The sequence below is a fragment of the Acartia tonsa genome, chromosome 8 (genome assembly GCF_053477335.1).
Source record: "Acartia tonsa isolate MP-2025a chromosome 8, ASM5347733v1, whole genome shotgun sequence".
Taxonomy (NCBI): domain Eukaryota; kingdom Metazoa; phylum Arthropoda; class Copepoda; order Calanoida; family Acartiidae; genus Acartia; species Acartia tonsa.
In genome coordinates, this window is record NC_137267.1 from 4,718,460 (window position 1) to 4,739,968 (window position 21,509).

At 33.1% G+C, this 21,509-nt stretch overlaps 2 protein-coding genes across 2 annotated transcripts in view; one reads left to right on the top strand and one right to left on the bottom strand.

Annotated features, from left to right (window-relative positions):
- Positions 1-218: 218 nt before the first annotated feature.
- On the bottom strand, positions 219-5,648 carry LOC145325845 (uncharacterized). Its single transcript, XM_080168816.1, has 5 exons — positions 5,585-5,648; positions 5,220-5,293; positions 4,133-4,810; positions 2,186-2,286; positions 219-1,653 (listed from the first exon to the last, which is right to left on the bottom strand). The coding sequence occupies exons 3-5, from the start codon at positions 4,406-4,408 to the stop codon at positions 1,236-1,238; spliced, it is 795 nt and encodes a 264-aa protein (XP_080024942.1). The 5' UTR covers positions 4,409-4,810; positions 5,220-5,293; positions 5,585-5,648; the 3' UTR covers positions 219-1,235.
- Positions 5,649-7,247: 1,599 nt separating this feature from the next.
- LOC145325597 (uncharacterized) overlaps positions 7,248-21,509 on the top strand; it is a 45,841-nt gene continuing 31,579 nt past the window's right edge. The window contains exons 1-6 of the mRNA XM_080168563.1: positions 7,248-7,346; positions 9,422-10,267; positions 16,081-16,149; positions 17,179-17,284; positions 19,741-19,798; positions 20,996-21,067. Of these exons, the coding sequence (XP_080024689.1) occupies positions 7,248-7,346; positions 9,422-10,267; positions 16,081-16,149; positions 17,179-17,284; positions 19,741-19,798; positions 20,996-21,067 (1,250 nt within the window). The remainder of the gene's footprint in view (positions 7,347-9,421; positions 10,268-16,080; positions 16,150-17,178; positions 17,285-19,740; positions 19,799-20,995; positions 21,068-21,509) is intronic.

Consider the following 21,509-nt stretch of genomic DNA (forward strand, 5'->3'; position numbering starts at 1 on the left):
ACTTTTGTTGAATTTGTATTAGTGGTACAAGAAGTTCAGTGTCCAAACGTTACAACCACTAATGGTAATCATCATAAAAGGGAATTTTGAGTGTCATCATTGGAGATTTATCGGCCATTGTCTACTCCCTTTAGATCACTGAGAACTGATCATTTTAGAAATTTATTAAAAGGACAGACTATTAAACCTAATAATAGAGCACCTTCTTTGATACAAAAAAAATATAGAATATAGTTTATTTATTATTTGGCTTTTTAAACACTAATATAGTATAATAGCAATACAATTCAAGTTTGTCAAAATTTGATGCAAAATTTACCAAAAATTGACAAACTTGTTTAAAATTTATTGTAATGATCAAATGTACTTATGATTATAGAGACTTATAAACTAGTGTTATACAGGATTTTTCTTAAAATTAAAGATTAATAATATTACAATATTCTTTCTAATAATATTGATATCATTCTATTTATTTTAACAAAAAATTACATGAATGGATGTTTATTGATAGTATTAGATATCTATCGCATTGAATTATAGACAGCTTTCCGTTGATATTAAAATGAAAATGTAAAATTATGAACCAGTTTAGTTTTACCCAAATATCATGATTTTTATGATTATCATTTTAATATTCGCGGAAAATTGTCTGCAATACGATGCTATACATGATTTTTTTTAGTATGACTGAGAACTGATTTTAATCTAAAAGATATTAATCGGTTTCGAGGCCATACTGGAAAATGTATTCCAGTAGTGTTAAGACAAGTAATACAAAATTATAGCAAGTAATGGAGGTAATAAATTGGAGAATAATTGAAACCAATGACAGTGCGTGAATTGGGCTGTAATTTTACATAGAGCAATGCCTTTACAACACATTAAACCCAGGGAACTAAAGGAATAAGACATTGACCGATAAATTGATATACATCCCGCTTGATAAAACACAAAGTTAGAAACTTTAGACAAATAATGGTTGAAATGTTTGGTCTTTCATCTTCATGAACCAACCAATCAATATTCAATATTCAAGTCCCCATGGTTGTTAATCCAACGAATAAGGAAAGTTGTAATACAAGTTTGGGGACTAGTATAATAAACAGACCAATGTCCCCTCCCTCCGTGCATACAACCTCTTTTCACATAATACTGCTTTAAAGATTACTTGTTCTTAGCTATTGAGAGAAAAATGTTTTTTGATTCTAAGGAAAAATTTCAATTTCATGAAGTTAGTAGTGACCTCCTTGGAGATCAAAAGCATCAAAGACAACCTGTTCAGGTTCATCATCCATCTGATGATCGTACCGGAACTGTCTAAACTGCTTAAAACTATCATGCAGGCCTTTGGCCTTGCTTTCAAACAGCTTCCCAGTACTGGTAGCATACCCAGAATGGTTGGCCGCTAATTCACTAAAGTCCTGCAGTTGGTTCTGGTTGTTGGGACCCAAATGATTTTGGGCGGTTGATTCCAATGGTTGTTGCGGGTTGTTATGGCTTATGGCGGGGATCCTTGCAGTCGCCTTTGCCCGGCATGTCGACTCTTGTCCCACCTCTCCCGATCTTCTCTCTGATGATTGGTGCAGTGAATTAGGATGGTGGGTGTTTTGTTGGCCCTCTGGGCCTGGGGGGGCTACATTGAATTTATACCTGGATACAATTATTAGCTGTCAAAGTCTCGTCTTTCAATATGTTTTCTATGAGGGTTTTCATTTTTAGCAGGGATAAGACAAAGGACAATAATTTGACATTCACACCTTATTACGATACCATGATTACCCCTTCTTTAGATTGAGATAATTGGTGGAAAAGTGTTAACACTGCTAATTTGCACAATCCTATTTATATTTAGTAATAAGTACCCAAAGTCTTTAAGTCAATCAAAACGGGAGAAGTTTATGATACTTTAGGGACCAGTAAAATTGCAATCTCTCCTTCCCTGATTTTTAGTAGGGAAGTTACTAAAAGTCTTTATTCTAAAACACCAAAAAAGCATGTGTTGATTTCTCTTTGGAGGGCTGTGATACCTTCTCTAAAGTAGTCATTTAATTTCCCAGGTGAAGCTATATTGTATAGGAGAATCATATCGGTGCAGTGGTTAGCGAGATCCTTCAGTACACGTACAGACACAGAGATCCTGTTACTTTTGCATAAGAAATTTGAATGTAAAATATAAGTTAACCTGATATATGAGAGCACAGAAGAATCTTTAAAGGGGTTGACAAATTTCAGAGTGTTTGTCTTTCTGGTACCACCACCTGGCAATGGAAGGTCCATATTTCCCTATAAATAGATAGATAGATAAACAAATTTCAGAGTGTTTGTCTGTCTCGTCCCACCACCTGGCAATGGCAGGTCCATATTTCCCTACAAATAAATAGATAGACAAATTTAAGAGTATTTGTCTTTCTGGTTCCACCACCTGGCAACGGCAGGTCCATATTTCCACAAACAATAAATGTAATAATTATAAATTAGGGGCTATGGTAATAGTTATGAACCTACCCTGGACCTATGAGATGCTTCTCTGTAATGGTGAACTTTATTAGCAAAATCGTAAGCTTTAGACAGACAGATAAACATCCTGTTACTTTTATATCAAGATTATAAGTTTTGCTACTAAAGATTATTGACATTCTATAAAAAAAATTTATATAAATAAAAATCAATGACACACACAGTAATGCTGCAATATTTGGCAGAGAAAGAGGAGACATTGGGCTGTTTATTAAACTAGTCCCCAAAGCTTTGTAATAACATTTTCTTATTCGTTGCCTCAACAACTTTAGGGACTTTAATTGAGTTTGGATTGACTGTTTCATTATAAGTTAAGTGTCCAAACGTTTTAACCACTAATTGTAATCTACAGAAGGGGTATTTTTATCACTCCATGTGGGATGTACATCAATTTATCAGACATTGTCTTATCCCTCTAGATCCCTGCATATTTGTTATGATAGTTCTGTATTTGATGAAATATTCTTGTGTTGTTTCACACAAAATAAATCCAAAGTTACCATTTGTTGTGTTGATAACCAGGGATCTAAAGGGATAAGACAATGGCCCATAAATTAATGTACATTGTACATTCTCAATGTTGATACAAAAAAAACCTTCTGTAGATTACAATTAGTTGTTGAAACGTTTGGACAAACCAATCAAAATTTTATAAAAGTCCCCAAAGTTGATAAAAGTTATTTTTAAACTTTGAGACTTTTGGGACTAGTGAAGTAAACAGCCCAATGTCCCCTCCCTCCCTGGTTGGTAACAATTCATGTCAGATGTTTGCAAGATTATTTAGTTAATAATTATAGAAAGACTAGATGATTATCACTTATTTGGACCAATAGGAAACACAATAAATGAACAATCTGACCTTAGTATTTGAAAGATATTTTACAGTAATCCGTAAATTTTTTTTGTTCAAAGAATAATACTATAATAACTACAGAACCGATAGAGTTCTCCATTTTAAGGAAGAATCACATAGGTCCCAGGATAGTATTAAGATAATTTATTTTTCAGAATTAAGTTTTTTTTTTTATTTTTTTCCTATCCCCCTTTTAATACAAAGGCTGATGATGCTAGAGGTGTAGTCCCTAGTTTAATATAAAAAGATAATAAAATATAAAATAAAATCTTCATCTACTACATAGAAATAGATTGTTCATTTAGAGGAATACATCTATTGTTTAATATCATTTGTTATGACTGATTTACATCATCAAGATAGTCTAAACACTTGCTGTGTGTGTGTGTGTGTGGGAATTTTTTATGAACTAATCTGTACAAGGCATTTAATTTTCTCTGTAATTTTTTTGTATCAAAATTGTTTTGCAACATTTTTTGTGCTTTATTTTTTCAATTTAAAAGTTGATATAAAAATATGTTATTTAATCAGAAAATTTCAAGATCAATAATTCAGATGTTTCTCATAGTTACTAGAGCCTTTTTTCCTAATTTTAGAGACTTTTAGCAAATTTTTCGTTTATTTGATTAATAAAAATTATTTTTAACAGGACCTTATTTAAGTCTACAAAATAAATATGAAAAAGTATTTATCCTTTTTCATTTTCTTATCTGAAGACAACTCTAAACAAAACTAGATAATTAAAATACATCCTCTCACCTTCATTGCCCAGATGCAGAAACATATGTAAAGACATAAAATGCCGCACACAAATCCCAATGTCATCAGGGTCAAAATAAGATAGAAGTTGAAGTCACGTTCCCCATACATCTTGGCCAGCTCATCCGGGGTTATCAGAGTTTTGCCCAGGGTATTGGACTCCAACCATTGCATATTGTCCACAGGAACCCGCTTGGGAATTGTACCAAATTGGCCTCCTAGGGTTTGGTTGATCACTAAGTTATTTTTCTCCATATTTTGTTCTTCAATAAACATAATTATAAATTTACAGTTCTCCTCGCATACGCTTGATCTGTTCCTCGGTGGGGAAGTAGAATTGCCAAAGGCTCTGCTTAAAAAAGAAGATGACGGTCAAATAGATACAGGTGATGAATCCAACAACCAGAAAGAATGCAATCATAGACAGGAAGAACAGCTTGAGCATCTCATGATCAAGACACTTGAATAGAAAATCACTGACAGTAATCTTAGTCTGGTTGATACGGGCAATACGTTCCTCTTCGGTTTCTACTTTCTTTGGCTCGGATGTGGTTGTATCTTTGTCAACTTCTTTATTGGATGGAACAAGTTTAGGAATGTTTCTCTGCTTCAGTGTTGTCTCAGTTTCTCCGGATTGATTACCCATTGTATGACTCACTGGAGTTCAGGAAATTGATACTAAACAAAATAAATATTATACAAGGATCTCATAGAATAACAAGCATCATACATCAAAGATGGACCTAACTGTTTGAAATAATAATCTAAATAGATAGAATAGATTCAAGGAATAATAAATGTGTGTCTTTGTGAGCACTTATATGACCATCTGGGCCAAAATCTTTGGGTACTGTTATCAAATTTTGATTGGTTGGTTCCAATATAGAACTGTCTAATTTTTTTAACCAATATTCTTAATCTACTAAAGAAGTAATTTTGTTTATTATCATGCATTGGTAATTTATATTGTCTTTTCACTAAAGATCCTTAGTGAAAGTATAAACATCTGATAGGATGTTGCATTACAGACTAATGGAATGACTGAAAGAAAGAAAGACCAAATATTTCTTGGATATAATGATAATACCTGCCACCAACTGTAGAGTATTGACAGGGCAACTGATTGGAAAGTTAGGTATAACTGGAAGGTCCGAAAGTTATCTAAAAAAATTAATATTTTAATAAAATATTTTTTTACTTTTGTCAATCTATAGGTTTCTAAAGTCTAAAATAAAAAAAATCTTTTATTCTCACTTTCTTCATTTCACTTCCTCTCTCTCTCTTTCATTCGCTCTCTCTTTTGATTTATTTCTCTCTATATATATCTATCTTATTATCTCTCTCTCTTTCTCTATCTCTGTATCTCTCTCTCTCTCTCTATTTCTCTCTATCTATCTCTCTATCTCTCTCTCTCTCTCTATCTATCCACCTATCTATTAATCGAAAACTTACTTGGATTTTCTAGCCAAGCTACAAGTCTACCAGGAATGTTCCAAAAATTTTGTTCTGTCTACTTATCAACTTTATTATAATACTTTTTGAGTTAAAAAAGACGCTTTAAAAATGTGTAAAACTCTCAAAAAGTTTATTTGGGGCTTTCCCTTAAAGTATCATGTTGAGCAATGAAACAACATACCTTTTTTGAAGAAAAAAAGTAATGAAGGGGTAGTCAGGTTAGGTTAGATTATATCATATTGGATATTGGTAATTCCGCAGGGGTTAGGCAAAAGAAATAAAAATAGCTCCCACCCTTTTTTAAAATTTATTTTGTCATGATTCAGCCATTCTATTATTTAAAATAATAAGGTAAAATTTGTCTGAAGCTTAAGATCTCAATACCTACAGAGCTGATTTAGTTTTCCTTTTTAGGGAAGCTTCCAATAGGTCCTGGGATGGCATTAGGCTACTTAATTTTTAGATTTAGGCCTTTGGATGGTTTTAAGCTATTTTCTTTATACCCCAAGATGCTAGGAGCGCAGCTACTAGTTGAATAATAAAGTTCCTGTGTTGAATTTTTCTCTTCTACTTCTGTAATACTTGTTTTTCTTTTCTTACTGGGCATTCTAAAATTTAATCATTATTAGAATATGGTTATTATAAAGTATGTCTGTTTGTCTGTCAATATAAACTCTTCCCTGCCATCAGGAACTATTATCTATCCTCTAGAAAAAGAACAGGACATTGGGCTATAAATTACATTGGTACTCAAAGTTTTTTAACTACGTATGTTATTGATTGACCAAAAAACATGTTTTTTGAAATACTAGCGGCTTCGCCCCTAGCCTCTAGGGGCTTTGCCCTAAGGGGTAATAAAAAAATTAAGGCGAAATTCGTTAAAGGACCAAGGGAATCTTCTACCAAACATAAAGGACCAAAGAAATCTTCTACAAAACATAAAGGACCAAGGAAATCTTCAGCAAAAAAAATAAAAAATGGGGTGGGGGATTTTTTGTTTTTGGGGGAATTGGTGTGTCCCACCCCCCAAGAAAATAGCTTAAAACCACCACATGACCAATAGGTATATACCCTGAAGAGTAGAATCCGATTGGTTCAGTGGTTACCGAGATCTTAAGCTTCAGACGGACTTACGGACGGACAGACGGACGGACGGACGGACAGACAGACATCAAGCTACTTTGTATTATAGATTGTTTCAGACTAATAGTTTCCAAACATTTAAACCAAGAATTGTAATATATCAAAGGGGTGATTTTGTTTATCTATTTAAGGGATGAACATCAATTTATCATTTATTGTCTTATCCCTTAAGATATCTGTCTATACCCAAGGAGGGAATCCCCAATGTCAATACACAAAATTACCCCTACTGTAGATTACAATTAGTGTTTTGATCGTTGACACTTAACTTAATAAACCAACCAATCAAAAGTCTCCTAAAGTTGTTAAGCAAACGAATTAGAAAACGTTGTGATAAAACTTTGAGAACTAGTGTATTAAACAGCCCATTGTCCCCTCTCTCTATGATACATTGGACAAAAATCATATTGGTAGCCAAAGTTTAAAAAACACAATATATCTGGACACTTTTTAAAAATATTGATTGGTTGGTATAAGCTAGTAGTGTCAAAACTTTTCAACCAATAAATAGAGATAAATGATTATTATAATTCACCTTGATAACCTCCATGATTACTGTGCTGATCTAACTGACCCTATCACCCCAAGGCCCCCGAGTATTTATATATCAACACTTGTATGGTTTCCTTTTAATTCATGGCAGGGAGGGAGGGGACATTGTACTGTTCTTTACACTAGTCCCCAAAGTTTTATAGTAAAGTTTTCTTATTAGTTGAATTTTGATTTTGGGGACTTTTCTTGGATTTTATTGATTGGTTCATTAAGTTGAGTGTCCAAAGGTTTCAACCAATAGCTGTAATCTAAAGTGTTAATTTTGTGTATTAGAATTGGAGATGTACATGAATTAATCGGCCATTGTCTTATCCCTTTAGATCCCTAAATTCAGGGAGATAGGAATACGACAATAGTGTATAAATAAATCATCTTTAGAATCTTAAGGGATAAGGCAATGAATGATAAATTTATGTTAGACCCTACCTTGATAAACAAAATTACCCCTTCTGTAGTTAAAAATTATTGATTGAAAAAGTTTAGACATTTTTAGTTTAAAACTAAAAAAACATAATTTCGATAAAAGTACCCAAAGTTTTTAAGCTTACGAACAAGAAAACTTTGGTTACCGAAATAATTTATATTCCAATGTATATTAACACTTGTAAGGTTTCCTTTAATTTTGCTTAGGTCAGCAAAATTATTAATTCATATGAATAATAATAATATATATATTTCCTACAAGCCGCAGCTACCTCTGGCCTGACGACATGCACCTCCAAGCATGAATGGATATATTATTACTTGGATGTTGCACCAGATTTTCATGTACTCTAATAAAGTAATGCTCACAGCTGGTTAGAAAAACGATTGCCCCTTTACCCAATCCCCACCCCTCCTACTTAATAAACAAACTGACCAATAAATGATGTCCATATTAGCAACCTCAATTGACGAGAAATTTTCCCTTGTCAATATATCCACGTATACTATATCTATTTCCATATAGGATGAGTTGTCAGGATTGGTCCTCTTGTTCTTTTGCTCTGTAAACTATTTTGTCCAGGCATACATGAAAAATAGCCTAGAACCTGTTAAGAATTAACACAGGAACTATGTAAAGCTTAACTAAATGGACTTTACTACTTTATATAAAAGGATTTGTAAAAAAAAATTTAGCAAAAAGTGTTTTCAGATAGTGTTTGTCTGTTTGTCTTTCTGTCTGTTTGACCATCCATATGTCTCTCAACAAACCTTAGTGTCTACGGCTTCTATATATTTTTATTGAACAGAATTAAAAATTATCATTGTTATGATATTGTTATGAATCTTTAATTAAATCAGGGAGAGAAAGGACATTGGACTGTAAATTATACTGGCACACATTTTTTATTGACACAGCCTTTTAAAACTTTGGGTACTTTTAACAAACCTTGATTGATGATCTCAAACTATTTCATCAACTTATCATCAACAGTTTCTTTTAAAACTATAGGTGTCCAAACATTTCCACCAATAATTTAATCTATAAAGCTCCTATTTTGTTTATCATTATTGGAGTTGTACACAAATTTATCAAACATTGGAACATTCAACTAAATAAACCAACCAATCAAAGTAAGGACTAGTGTAATAAATACCCCAATGTTCTCTCCCTTCCTGCTTATACCAGCTCTAACATCAATCAATAGGATTAAAGTATTAATATTTCTTTCCAGGAAGTTTGTTTAGGAGTAACTTCACTTCAAACAATAGTGGAACTCTGAAATTGTTGAATAGCGATTAACAAAATTATCCCTTTGGCAGTTAAAATATAATGTTTGAGCTAACCAATCAAGATTTAATAAAGGTCCCCAATGTATGAGAAAATGTGTTTATAAAACTTTGGGTACCAGCATAATTTACAGTTCCCCTCCTCCTTGTATGATCTTAGGTTAGGTTATGCTAGGTTAAGTTAGTATTAGGGTAGTAATGTAGGGTTAGGCCCTGCAGGATTTATAAATTAAGCTCTAAAAATTTTAATTCAGTGGGTGGGATGGTGGTTCAATCATTTTTAGGTTATACTACCAGTTCATTAAATATAAACAAATGTAAACAGAATTAGTTTTAGTATTTTTGGAAGCAAATATATGTTAATGCTGTACAAATGAGGATGTACTTTGAAAACATCCTCAAACATATTTTTTTCTACTTTCTCAGGCGCATGACAGCAGCTACTATGTGAGCAGTGAAATTGTGCCGACAGCGTCATCATCCACAGAAATGGCGCGAAAACCATCTAGTCATGTGACCTCTGGTAATGTGACGTCACCAAAGAGCAGGAAATCAGCTGATCATGGTGCTACTACACGTGGCTATACGGATGAGGAGAGAAAGAAAGATTCTGCGGCGTCCAGTCACAATGAGGTACGGGATAATAACGCAGAAGACGATATTTCGTCGCTTGCGCCAGAAACCGGTTTATCCTCCCCCACGCCGCAGCTTAAGCTCAGGGAGCGTATTGAGAAATTCGAGGCGGTGACGCGGGGAAGTGTAAGTCCCCCCCTGCCAGGGGGAATATTTGCTAATAAAAATTTTATGTCCAGTTTTGTAGGAAACAGCGGTGGTAATGATAGGTATAAACAGCCAAGGAAGGGTGTTTCCAAGGACTCTGCTGCTGATACGGATGAGAGCACTGGCAAGCAGGAGCAACAATTAAAGTATCAGGATCAGGCAACCTCAATGACCGCCAAACGGCCAACAACCCGCAGGAATATGCACGGCAGCGGCAATGACTCACCACCACAAATTGCTGCCAACATCCTGAAAAGCTCATTGCGTGGACTGCTCAAACTGCAAGGATTTGTCGCTGGCACCACTCGCCTCTATGTTAATGGTGACCTAGAGGCCCGAAGTGCCGGTAGTGATGGTCTTGAGCGGGGTGGTCGCCGGCACAAGCAAAGACGGTGTAGAAATGCTGGAAACGGCTGTTCATGCTGTGCTAGTGCAAGGCCCAATGGCAGTCACCATGCTCAAATTATGAGGCCCAATAGCTCAAAGTCGAGAGTAAGGATCGTAGAACCTAGTAGTATCTCAAAGATCGTAGAATCTAGAAGTATCTAGCAGGGGAAGAGGGTTAGGTCAATGGATTATTGATAATTCTTCCCACAATGATGTTATACAATTATTTTATTTGGTAGATTTTATTAATTTTAGTGGTTCAATTGGAAGAATATTAATGCTACTAAGGGCAAAACATACTTTTGATTATTTTGGGGGAAGATTTATTTATAATACATTGTCCTAACTTTCCCTTCTTGAGAGTAGCTAGAGATGTAGAGCTTTTTGGGATTAACATTTACATGGACGTTCAAGCTTATTATTTTGAGGGTAGTAAAATGAGGGGTTTGAAAGGTTTGAGGGGGTTTAACACCCCCTACCTTTGGACGTGTATGAATATTTAGATTGTATTTAAGGTTAATTTTTGAGCTAGAGACTGCACTGTTGTTTAGATGGCTGCTTTTTTACTTCATTTCATGGCTTTTTAGATTAGTAGCACTAACGTATTTTTAGAAGTATTATAGTCATATTTTTAGGAAGTTTGATGATTTTATAGTGTTTGTATTTTTTGTTTTTTACTAATTTATCTACTCGATTACAAAATCATACATTGAATATTTACATATTTTTAATCTAAATACTAAAGTAACATAATGTTTGTCTGTCTGTCTCTATCAAAGGATCTTGATAATTTCTGAACCGTTATGATTCTCCTTTACAATGTAGCTTCTAATAGGTCATGGAAAGGTTTATAATTTTACAAATACTTAATTTTGATTGGTAGGTCCCTAACTTAACCAATAACAAAGTAGAATGATGTCTGTCTGTCTGTCCGACTGTCCCTTAAGATTTTGGTAACCACTGAACGGATCAGATTCTACTCTTCAGGGAATATACTTACTGGTCCTGTGGTGGTTTTAGGCTATTTTCTTGTGGGGTGGGACACCCAACCACCCCAACAAAAAATCCCCCTACCATTTTTTTTTATTATTTAAAATAGTGGTGGAGTGGGGGCTCTCCAGGTAATAAAATATGTAATTATACCTCTTGGGGCAAAGCCCCTAGAGGCTAGGGACAAAGCCGCTAGTGATAATATAATTGAATAGGATATGAATAAAAAATAAGAAACCTTATATCATGTTTTTAACATTTCATTTTATTCAAATAATTAGAAAGAAGGTAGGTTCAACTTATTAAAAACCTTTACAAAATCTATAAACCTTCTAAGATTAAGTTTTTAAGACAACGAATGAGATAACGTGCTTATAAAACTTTGGGGACAAGTATAATTTTTAGTTCAATGTTCCCTCCCTCTCTAAACAATAATAGTACTAAATATAAGCATGTCTTGTTCTAGGAATTATTTCTATAAATGTTTCCTTTCATAACTCCTATTTTCATGAATGAAATGAATTGAAAAATAGTTTAAAACATGACAACACAAAAACTGTGTTTCTGTTTGAGATATCTTTTAGACAAACATCTAGCATTGAAACAAATCATTTGTGAAAAAGTTTGTACACTCCTACCAAAAGTTAATATTATGAAAATATTGCCTGGCCCTATAAAAAGCTTCACTGTAAAGGAGAATTATATCGGCCCAGCAGTTAACGAGGTCTTATTCTACAGACATCATCCTATTACTTTTATATAAGAATTTGTCTATTACTAAAGCTCCTAATCTATATGTACAAGTAAAATTGACTATGTCAATTTTTATGTTTTTGTAAGACTTCATTTTTCTGTAATATGTATATTCCAATCGATCTATTATTACTTGGATGTTGCACCAGATTTTCATGTTCTCCATGAAAGTCATACTCCCAGCTGGCTACAATAATAGTGCCCCCACCTCTCTTCTCCTACTAGATGAACGAACTTAACAATAAATGAGGTCCATATTAGCAACCTAAATTGACGAAAATTTTTCACCAGTCAATATATCCACATTTCTTATATCCATTAATATTCTTCTAAAGCGATTAGGATGGTAAAACGTGAGCTCTATGGAGGGAGCGAACATTGAACTGTAAATTACACTGGTACCCAAAGTTTTAGAACATCAAATATAATAAACTTTGGGTACTTTTATTTAAATTTGAAATGTCCAAACTTTTTAATAAATAATTCTAATATATATTCGAAGGTATAATTGTGTTTATCATCATTAGGGTTGTATTAATCAATTTATCGTTCATTGTATTATCCCTTTAGATTCCTGATACAATATACTATTCTAATATGCATTATTCTACTGAAAGGATTAGAAGTAGAGAGAGGTGGGGTGAAACGTGAGAAATAATCTCATATTGGTATATATCACGTGAATAATATTACGTGTAGAGACTTTTAACAACAATGAAAAGGGGGGTTGGATAAGTCGACCAGCCACGTCCAAATTTTGTTCTACTTGAAGAAAACCCTGTGAGGCAATCACCTAACCCAAAATCGCCCCTTAAAGACCTATAAGAATCATAGGAGTTCGATATTCTTTTATGAAACTAGAGGCTGGTCTTTTAGCCTCTAGGAGCTCTGTATTCTTAGGAGTAAGGGAAATAGCTAAAAACCAATTTTAGATATTAAATTTAATAGCCTATTGTAACCATCCAGAAACCTTGAAAATACTTTCATAAAATGGTGAACTCAACCGGTTCATTAGAAATCGAAAAACTACAGACAAAAAAACCTTACTACTTTGCATGCAATCGCACTTATTTAGATAGTAGAAGTTTAGATGTTTCATTTGCACATCAAAATTTTGTCATGTAGTATTGTTGTATAAAAAAGTACTTGTATTTTAACTTTTTCGTATTTTTTTTACATATTATTGAAAAATATATTCGTATTATCTTACATATCGAATATTCAAATAAGATTACATATAGTTTTCAACAAAAGTAAAGCCACTATGAAAGTAGCCATTGCCCATAAAGCTTATATTTATAATATATATATATATCTCCCTCCTTCTCTTTCTCTCTCCATATCTCTCTCTCCCTGCCTCTCTCTCTCTCTCTCTCCCTGCCTCTCTCTCTCTCTCTCTCTCTCTCTCTCTCTCTCTCTCTCTCTCTCTCTCTCTCTCTCTCTCTCTCTCTCTCTATCTATCTATCTATCTATATCTCTCCCTTCTCTCTCACTACAAGGTATGTTCTGAAAATCAAAATTATTGGTTGAGAAATTAGTACATTTTAAGTTTTAACTAACCAATCAATATTCAATTCAAATGATTTCGATCCAACGAATAACTTGTTCATATCGTTGGGTTCTTTTATTAAATCTATCAAATTAGCTGGTACAATTTTGCTGTGTCTAAAATTTTAAACCTATAGTTTTAATTTACAAATAAATTAATTTTTGCATATACCAATTAAAAGTTTGTTGTCTTTAATAGTATGGCTTCGAAACCGATTAATATGCGCAGGATTAGAACCAGTTCTTAGCTATACTGAAAGCTCATGTATAGTATCGTATTTCCGACAATTTTTCAAAAACTTTCAAAAAATCATAAAATCATTGTTTTGTTAGACCCTTAATTTACATTTTAATATCCGCGCAAAGCTGTCTATAATACAATGCGATAAAAAAGACTATTCTAACCCTTAACGGTCGGGGGGGGGGGGGGGGGGCGTTGAACGCCCCTCCATCCGGTTTTTTCTATCTCATTTTCTGTGTGTGAAAGATAAAGAGCCCAAACTGCTTGACTTTTTAAGTATGGGTATGTCACATAACTGAGAGTTGGAATTTTTTGAATATCTCCATCCTGGCGGGCACAGGATGCCAGCAAACCTGGCAGGGTCATCCAGGTAAAGAGCAAAAAATATGTTTTTGACTAAAACAAAGCATTTTATCATACCAAAATACTGAAAAATCCTCTAGTAGTACATCCTTATATGAAATACAGGTGTTCAAGTCAATTTCAGGTTCCAGGTATGATCCTGCAGGTCCTGATCCTCCAGGTCTCCAGAAATCTTTAAAAGGCTCATGTGGCCGCAATTTTTTACTTAGAGACTTCAAATTTTAAACTTAAGCTTTTCTTACATGCCGTTTTCCCGCCGACCGCCGACTGCGGCGGCTGGCAGCTGCCAAGTACAGCTGCGACCGCTGAAGAACCTAGTATTAGTGTCGGACTGATTATGTCGTAAGAAAAAAATTAGCCAATGAGAGGCCATTATTGACCAATGGTAAAATTTATAGTGGCCTCTCATTGGCTAATCTTTTTTTTTACGTCATAATCAGTCCGACACTAATACTAGGTTCACCGCTGAAATTTATATTTTGATATTTCTAGTGTAAAATTTACATAAAGATAAACATTTTCTGGGAAAAATATTTTCTTCTAGCTTCAAAAATAAGAAAATTACAGCCGTTTGAAATTTTTAAATAAAAAAAGACCTAAAAACAAAGGTTGTTAAATAAAAGGGTGAAGGAAGCGAAAATTGACTTAGACTTATAAAAGGTCGGAAATTCATTATCAAACAGGGGACTTGCACAAAAAAATTTAGCTCTCTAGCTCTAATAGGAACTGAGATAATTAGGGGGGGCGTTGAACGCCCCCCCCCCCCCCCCCCGACCGATTAAGGTGCGGCAAGGGGCCCGACTGTAAAGGGCTAATATACTGTACAAAAAAATTTTCTCTAATCTTTTTATTTTACTATACTAGTAAATTAAATTTTAAACATTTTTTATGTAAAACTGGATATAATCTTCATAAATTTTCATTTTAATATCCGCGTAAAGCTGTGTATAATACAATGCGATAAAACAAAACTATAAACTGTACAAAATTATATTTCTTAACATCTTTTATCATACTAGTACATTAAACGTTTTTTTTATGTACATAATTGAATGCTTTTTTGCATATATTCTTTTTGAAAACATTTTTCTTTGCATATTTATTTAAGTTATATACCTATAATGTAGTTGTATGTATTTTAAAAAGAAAAAGAACAAAATATCTGGGAGGGATGGTACAATGGGCTGTTATTAAACTAGTCCCTAAAGTTTTATAATAATGTTCTCTTATTCGTTGGCTTTACAACTTTGGGAACTATTAATTGGTTGGTTCATGAAGTTGAGTGTCTAAAAGTTTGAACCACTAATTGTAATCAACAGAAAGGTTAATTTTTTGTATCATCATTGAGATATACATCAATTTATCGGCCATTGTCTTATCCCTTTAGATCCCTGTATTGTATGTATTTTAAAAAGAAAAAATTACAAAATATATAGTTCTTAAAAGTACCTTATTATGTAATAATAATAGCCCCTAGAGGCCTTTAGGTGTTCTTAAGGGGAGTAAGACTCTTTAATTTCCATATTAGTTATAAATATAATTTTTTAAAAATTTTGGGGTTGAGTTATTTCTTCCCATTTCTCGAAGGTTACCCCCCCACCCCCCCAAAAAAATAGCTATAAACCTTTCCTGGGCCTATAAGAGGCTTTAGGAGGCAGTCAGCGAGATCTTGAGCTACAGTTAGACAAACAGACATCCCGTTACTTTTATGTACGAATTATTTTATTTATAATTTTAGCTTAGTTAGAACTTTAGAAGTAATGTATATAGCCTTAAAAATATTTTTTTTCGAAACCGATTGAAATCCATTGGATTAGAATCGGTTCTAAGTCATTCTGAAAAATCATGTATAGCATCGTATTACAGACAATTTTGCACGAATATTAAGTGTTAAATTATAAAAATAGTCCAGGCTAACAAAGCTGGTTTTAAGCTTATAATTTTTATCCGCGGAAAGCTGTCTATAATACGATGCGATAAATAACCATTATATTTTAATAATTTTTTTTCTTTCTCTTTTTAGTATATAGCACCAAAAGTTGAGGAGCCGTTGTTCAGCCGTTCTACTTCAGCTAGCCATAGCAGCTTGCAGGTATCTAGTAGATGTCTTTTTGCTATCTTGCTATCTTGGTGTCTTTCTAGCTATCTTTATATCTTATTTGGGAATTGTACTTCGGTTAGCTATTATAGGTTGATAGATATTCGTCTTGCTATCTTTCTATCTATTTGTATTTTTTCTTTCCTTTTCGCCCCTCCTTAACAAAGAAAAACAAGAGGGGTGTATTTTTAGAGTTTTGAGGGTGGATACACGAACCTTCTGCACCTTTCTATATGTATTGCTGTAAGTGGAAAAAGGGAATAAAAAAGATTAATTTTCTATTCTCTTTTAAAATTGCATAAATATATGTTAAAAAGTTAAATTTTACTAGTTTTCTTTGACTTTGCACCTTTCTATTTATCTATCTATCTCAATTTATCTATCTATTATTTATTTATCCTATCTATCCAATCTATCCTATCTATCCAATCTATCCTATCTATCCCATCTATCCAATCTATCCTATCTATCCTATCTATCTATCATATCTATCCTATCTATTCTAGCTATCCTATCTATTCTATCTATCTATCCTATCTATCTATCCTATCTATCTATCCTATCTATCCTATCTATCCTATCTATCCTATCTATCTATCCTATCTATCTATCTATCCTATCTATCTATCCTATCTATCTATCCTATATATCCTATCCTATCTATCTATCCTATCTATCTATCTACCTATCTATCCTATCTATCCTATTTATCCTATCTATCCTATCTATCCTATCTATCGTATCCTATCCTATCTATCCTATCTATCCTATCCTATCTATCCTATCCTATCTATCCTATCTATCCTATCTATCCTATCTATCCTATCTATCCTATCTATCCTATCTATCCTATCTATCCTATCTATCCTATCTATCCTATCTATCCTATCTATCCTATCTATCCTATCTATCCTATCTATCCTATCTATTCTATCTATCATATCTATCCTATCTGTCCTATCTATCCAATCTATCCTATCTATCCTATTTATCCTTTCTATCTATCCTATCTATCTATCCTAGGTTGGAAAGCGTAGTAGCTCTCTGGCAACAAGGAAGTGGTGTTTGTGTGTGAGCGTAGCCATCCTGTTCTTGGGAATATTCGCCTCGGCTGGAATCTATTTTGGATGTAAGTACCCAAATTAAGTTATTAATACTGGTACCCAAAGTTTTATAACTTATTCTTTGGCTCCATCATTGAGGAAGTGTATACTATAATATAAAGTATTAAGATGTTTTTGTCTGTAACGAAGGATCTCGCTAACCACTGAACCAATACGGTTCTCCTTTACAGTGTAGCTTCTCATGGACCTGGGAAGTTTTTTTCCTTTTTTTTTGAAACTAAAAAAAATTGGAAGGTCGAATCACCAAAAGTGCACATAGAAGCCTCTAGGGGCGTAGCCGCTAGTACTCTGATAATGTGATACTCACTGCTGGCTAAACTAACGATACCCTCTTTACCCCATCCCTCCCTTCCTACTGGATGAATAAACGGACCAATAAATAAGGTCTTTAATTTCGCTGTCAATATAACCACATATATCCTTTGTACATTTTTAGTAATTTTAGAAAATATAACTTTTTAGAGGGCATTTTTAACCCTATAACCCCCCAACCCTAAATAGGGTTAATCATGCCCCTGTTATTTCGAAATAACGTCTAAAGATTTTAAGTACAAACTCACAAAATAAATGAAATTCTTTGCTAGTACATGCAATGTACTTGCAAAGAATTTATTTATTGTTTTTGAGAAATATTTACAATAACAAAGTAACATTTTATTAGATTTTTATTCAAGAATGAAGGGAATCCATAGGGATAAGACAATGGCCGATGAATTGGTGTACATCCTTAATAATGTTACGCAAAATTGCCCCTTCTGTAGATTACAATTAGTGTTTGAAATTTTTTGGACACTCAACTTAGTGAAGTAATCAATAAAAAATAAAGTCCCTCTAAAGTTGCCACGAATAAGAAAACATAATTACAAAACTTTGGAGACTAAACAAACTTCCCAATGTCTTATTTTTTAAAGACTTTAAACTTGGGTAACAGTGTGATTTACATTCTAATGTCCACTCCCTCCCTGGATTTTTAATAGTTATTTCTCGCATCGTATTATAAACAGCTTTCCGCGGATATAGAATGTACAATTATAAGATTAAAACCAGTTTTTTTAGCCCCAAGGTGCCGAAGGCACTGTCTATAAAAATGGTTTTAATCTTATGATTGTATATATTTATATTCGTATAAAGCTGGATATAATACGATGCTAGACACAGTTTTTTTCGTATGGATAAGAACCGATTCCTATCCACCGGATTCGAATGAATACGAGAAAGATTCTTTATAACATTCTGCAAAAATCCAGAATATTTTCTTGTAATTTGACCTTTTATCTGTAGTAGAACGATGTCTGTCTGTTTGTTTGTAGCGAAGGATCTCGCTAACCGCTGAACCGATCGGGTTCTCCTTAACAGGGTAGTTTCTTATATGTCCCGGGAAGGTTTATAAATATTTCGGGGGAGGGAACCACCACCCTCCCAAGAGAAATCACAATAAAATCGAAAAAATTGAAATATTTCCGCCGCATAGTGTCGCTAGCGTAGTCGCGCTGCGTAGAGACATGAATTTAACAGCTGATAACATAGACAAATTATTTCTCAAATAAGATATTTAAAATAAAAAAATGACCCAAGAGGCCTCTAGCCGCTATTATAATCAAAAGTATAAACCAGGGAGGGAGCGGACAATGGACTGCCAAAAGTTTTGTAATCACGTTTTCTCTTTCGTTGGCTTGAAAACTTTTGCTACTTGTATTGATTGGTTCTGAACTAGAAATATTTTTTAATTCCTGGTTAATATAATACATAACTTCCTAGATATCTTTGTCTGAACGGTGATGAGACAAGAACGATTACGTTTAGAAGTAACGCAGCAATAACAAACCCAAACATATTTTGGATTTATTAAAAATTTGTTTTAATACGATGCTATACATGATTTTTCAATATGGCTGAGAACCGGTTCTAATCAAGTGAATATTAATCAGTTTCGAAGCCAAACTGGAAAAGTTATTAATTGGTCCCTGGAAGGTTTTAGGCTCTTAAACCGAAAATAAGTATAGAGGATACTTTTCTTTCCTAGGACAAAAACTGAATGCTAGGGGCGAAGTTAGTTGTGTATTGGAAACTATAAGCTTGTCTATTAAAAACAAATATACAATAATACAGGAATTTATTGAACATAAAAAGGGATGATAAGAAATATTTTTTAATAAAAATGAATGAATTGACGGAAGTATTCTCTTAATAATTTGTCTATGTTAAAATCAGCTGGTTCTATTTTTTGGGGGCGATTTCTTTTGGGAGGTTCGCATTACCCCCTCCCAAAATAGTTATAAACCTTCTTTAACCTATGAGAAGTTTATTGTTTATTGGTTCAGCGGTTAGCGAGTTCTTTAGGTAAAGATACACATAGACATCCCATTACTTTTTAAAAATAGGTTTATGAGGTAATAACTATTTATCGCATCGTATTATAGACAGCTTTCCGCGGATTATTATAAAGATTATGTATTTTAAGATTCGTATTTGAATGTCCAAGACACTATTCTGGAGAAAGTTTATAAAGGACAATTCAGGTAAATCTTATCTATCTATCTATCTATCTATCTATCTATCTATCTATCTATCTATCTATCTATCTATCTATCTATCTATCTATCTATCTATCTATCTATCTATCTATCTATCTATCTATCTATCTATCTATCTATCTATCTATCTATCTATCTATCTATCTATCTATCTATCTATCTATCTATCTATCTATCTATCTATCTATCTATCTATCTATCTATCTATCTATCTATCTATCTATCTATCTATCTATCTATCTATCTATCTATCTATCTATCTATCTATCTATCTATCTATCTATCTATCTATCTATCTATCTATCTATCTATCTATCTATCTATCTATCTATCTATCTATCTATCTATCTATCTATCTATCTATCTATCTATCTATCTATCTATCTATCTATCTATCTATCTATATCTATCTATCTATCTATCTATCTATCTATCTATCTATCTATCTATCTATCTATCTATCTATCTATCTATCTATCTATCTATCTATCTATCTATCTATCTATCTATCTATCTATCTATCTATCTATCTATCTATCTATCTATCTATCTATCTATCTATCTATCTATCTATCTATCTATCTATCTATCTATCTATCTATCTATCTATCTATCTATCTATCTATCTATCTATCTATCTATCTATCTATCTATCTATCTATCTATCTATCTATCTATCTATCTATCTATCTATCTATCTATCTATCTATCTATCTATCTATCTATCTATCTATCTATCTATCTATCTATCTATCTATCTATCTATCTATCTATCTATCTATCTATCTATCTATCTATCTATCTATCTATCTATCTATCTATCTATCTATCTATCTATCTATCTATCTATCTATCTATCTATCTATCTATCTATCTATCTATCTATCTATCTATCTATCTATCTATCTATCTATCTATCTATCTATCTATCTATCTATCTATCTATCTATCTATCTATCTATCTATCTATCTATCTATCTATCTATCTATCTATCTATCTATCTATCTATCTATCTATCTATCTATCTATCTATCTATCTATCTATCTATCTATCTATCTATCTATCTATCTATCTATCTATCTATCTATCTATCTATCTATCTATCTATCTATCTATCTATCTATCTATCTATCTATCTATCTATCTATCTATCTATCTATCTATCTATCTATCTATCTAGGATTGAAACAGATGAAGGCTGGGTGCCCGATCCTGGTTCAGTGTTCCACACTCAGAAAGCAGAACAATACAGGTACTAATTGTTTGTTCATTATTATCTCCTAAACGGTAGTCGATATATTATTACTTGGATATTGCACCAGATTATCATGTACTCTGATAAAGTGATGTTCGCAGCCACTTACTTTACCCCATCCCCTCCCTTCTTATTTGATGAACTAACTAACTAATGAAGGAGGTCAATATTGGCAAGCTTTTCCCTGTCTATGTATATAATACAAGCGGCTACGCCCCTAGAAGCCTCTAGTGGCACTTTAAATGTTTTTTTTTATATTTAAAATATGTCTATGTTGCGTTTGACGTTTATGTTTGCGTTGAACTCTCTTTTTTAAAATTAAGAAACGTAAAATTTTTCAATTTTTTGTGATTTCTCTTGGGAGGTTGGAGGTACCATCCCCAAAAATAGTTTAAAACCTTCTCGGGACCTATGAGAATATACCCTGTTAAGAAGAACC